Raw genomic sequence first — 3547 nt, 5'->3', positions numbered from 1 at the left:
TCTTGATGATTAAATAAAATGCAAGATTCTTCATCATCACATGAAGATTACTTTTGATCATGGGGATAGTGCATGATGAAAATATTTTGAGACACTCAAACATAATTATGCATGATTAGAATAATCTATCTTTAATATTGTTCTTTTTCTCTTTTGGCTTGCCTTTAAATTTAAAGTGTAATTACTCTTAGACATATATATTTTATGTCTCTTTTTGGTGTATGTTTGTGTGTCTTAGTGTTTGTTTGTTTAACCAAAGCATAAATTTTTAAAGACAATGACTATAAATCACACACTTAGACCACTAATCGATGCACCAAAATATTTAGAGAAATTTAGGAAGATTGCAATGTTTAGTTCTGTTTTTATTTCACTTTTATTCTTTCTCCGAAACAAACTTAGTAAAAATTGTCTTCACTGAAATAACAAACAAACATTACTTTATTTTTCAATTTTTCTTCTACAATACATTGTCAAAAAGGATTTAAACATGATTGACCGCTGTATTATGTCACATCTCAAATTATAGACAAATATTACTTTCATTTTCAAATTATTCCTGCGAAAGATATTTCCCCAAAATAAGATGAAAATAACCCCGAAAAACGAATCCAAACATTGCGTATATATGTAAACTATAGGCATAAACATCATGTAAATACATATTTTCATACTTATGTTTCCAATATTGATGCATTTGAAAATTGAAACAAAATCAAGCAAGAAAGCACACAATTTATGATTCTGACCATAAATCAAGATTGCCAAAAACCGTCACACGAAATTTAAACCAAACTTTAAAAGCCAACAAATTGTCGGATAAATCATCTTTTGGCAACTTTGGCAATAAGTTCCAAAGCTCTTTTCCCATGTGCTTTCGCCTCAGATTTGTTCCCTTCCGAAATGTCTTGAATCTGCGCAATCTTCAACAAGCCTTCATTCGACCCCGGATTATTGAAATACAGCACATACACCAAAACCCACGTGAAGTAAACACACTTTTTCGTCTGCAACACGCTCAAAAATCTCGAGTCGAAAATCCTCCCATAATTCCACATTTGAAGCCGATACTCTTCGTCTTCAATTTTCCCGCTCAAATTCTCGAAAACATGCAGCAAAGATTCCACATCTCTCTTCATCCTCCCGGAATAAATCGCTTGCATGAAAATTACATCCGATGTTTTCAAATCATCCACGCATTTCAAGAACAGAGTGTAAGGATGAAGACCCATATACGCCACGTGCATTACATACAAGAAATCCTTAATCTCTCTCCCGTTTTTCTCTTCTTCGCCAGCGTACAACAACACGTAAAACGTGTTCTTTATTACCGATTGCAAATCCATTACAGTCTTCACAGCCTGTATTTCTTCCTTCCCCGGGTGAAAATTCTGCAAAGCCAACTGAAAACCGTAGAATTTCGCGAACGAGTTCCTCAATAAATGCCCCATCCTCAAGTAATTATCCACCGGTTTGCTGTAAAGCCTCAGATAACTACACGCAATAAAACAGCAGCTCTTTGCGAATCGACCATTTTGATAATCCGTAAATCTTTCACCAAAATTCATCGAAGCAGATGAGGTGGTCAAGTTATTGATTGGGGTGGCCGAAAGTTCGACAATATCCATCTCCTTCGATTTATCCACCAAATTCGGATTCGGGTCCGCAAATAGTGGTAAATCGAATTTGTCGGTTAAGTTGAACGCCAAGAGCATCAATCCACCGACAGTTTTGTGAGATACCCCGGTTTTCAATCCTCGAAAAACTTCGACTCCAAGTTCGCAGATTTGATCCACGGTTAATCTATGCAACTTTATCACGGGCTTTTGACCGGGTTGAAGATCCTTCCAATCGTTCATACTCGTGGTACCGTCCAACGAGTTTTCCATTAATTGGAGATATCTAGTCCTATCGGTCGGTCCGTCGATGGATTCAAAAATAGCTTTCCATTTATCGGGAATGACTAGGCGTTGTCCACTTGTAGATGAAGAAGATTGTTCTGCTTCTAGCTTCTCGATATGTAATATTAATTTGTCCATAGCTTTTCTAAGAGCGGACATGTTATCGGCCATTTTGCTTACGAGAAATACGGAAATTTTCGCCCTGTGTATGATATTTCAAATAATTTCAAAGCATGATCACACACACACACACACACACACACACACACACACTGAGTTCAAATTCCCCAACTAAATACCTTAAATTTAAACAAAATAAAAACAGAATTATGGGGTTCAAATCGACGGAAAAAGTGACGGTGCTACTTCTCCCAGCATCGCAGTTGAACCCTAAATTCAGAATACTAAAAGCTACCCCAAATTTCCCATCAGTAAAACCCTAATCTTACTCAGAAATTGTTCAGCTCGATCTATATAAAGTATAAACACATTACACATAGAACAATAAGAAGAAGAATCAGAAAAATCACCTCAATTTATCTCACTGCACAGAGAAGCAAGCAGGTGGGCTTCAGACGATGAGCTATGAGCTAGTGTTTATGGTTTAGTACTTGTTTTGTAAGCTATATATAATGGGAGTGAGTGAAGTCAAAATTTATGATCGGAGAATTATTGTTATTATTAGCGTAAATTACATGCAACTGGCTAAGGTAAGATTAAATTACGAAACCTTCCCCTACTATTTGGATAATTACAACCACCCCTCAAATATCAACCTTCCAACATGTCGACCTGTATAGTGTTTCAATATAATTTTCTAAATTATGTGTAATGTTATGTGGTTTGTATTTTTTTTGTGCAAAAATACAGTTTCTGATGCACCACAATTTGATGTTTACAAGCCAATAGACACATCTTTATGATCATCTTGTTGCAAAATGTGCAGCTCGAATGGGCTAAAATGGGTACAAACTGGAGAATATTCCATGTAATTTAGAAGATTTTACTAAATTTGACAGCAATGTTGGACATGTAAGAAAATTTAGAGTTGAGAGATGATTGTAATTACCCAAACATGAAGGATTTTTTTCGTAATTTGACCTTATCTAGGGGTGCCCAAAATTTACCATTATTATTATTATTATTATTATTATTATTATTATTATTATTATTATTATTATTATTATTATTATTATTATTATTATTATTATTATTATTATTATTATTATTATTATTATTATTATTATTATTATTATTATTATTATTATTATTATTATTATTATTATTATTATTATTATTATTATTATTATTATTATTATTATTATTATTATTATTATTATTATTATTATTATTATTATTATTATTATTATTATTATTATTATTATTATTATTATTATTATTATTATTATTATTATTATTATTATTATTATTATTATTATTATTATTATTATTATTATTATTATTATTATTATTATTATTATTATTATTATTATTATTATTATTATTATTATTATTATTATTATTATTATTATTATTATTATTATTATTATTATTATTATTATTATTATTATTATTATTATTATTATTATTATTATTATTATTATTATTATTATTATTATTATTATTATTATTATTATTATTATTAT

General features: G+C 30.5%; 1 protein-coding gene across 1 annotated transcript; it reads right to left on the bottom strand.

Annotated features, from left to right (window-relative positions):
- Positions 1–640: 640 nt before the first annotated feature.
- On the bottom strand, positions 641–2528 carry LOC105955703 (uncharacterized). The gene is made up of 2 exons (XM_012979487.2): positions 2432–2528; positions 641–2103 (listed from the first exon to the last, which is right to left on the bottom strand). Exon 2 carries the CDS (start codon positions 2070–2072, stop codon positions 825–827), a length of 1248 nt encoding a protein of 415 aa, XP_012834941.2. The 5' UTR covers positions 2073–2103; positions 2432–2528; the 3' UTR covers positions 641–824.
- Positions 2529–3547: the final 1019 nt, after the last annotated feature.

Source organism: Erythranthe guttata, chromosome 6, assembly GCF_056151865.1.
Source record: "Erythranthe guttata isolate IM_541 chromosome 6, IM_541, whole genome shotgun sequence".
In the NCBI taxonomy this organism is placed as follows: Eukaryota; Viridiplantae; Streptophyta; class Magnoliopsida; order Lamiales; family Phrymaceae; genus Erythranthe; species Erythranthe guttata.
This window is presented reverse-complemented; position numbering and strand designations above follow the sequence as displayed.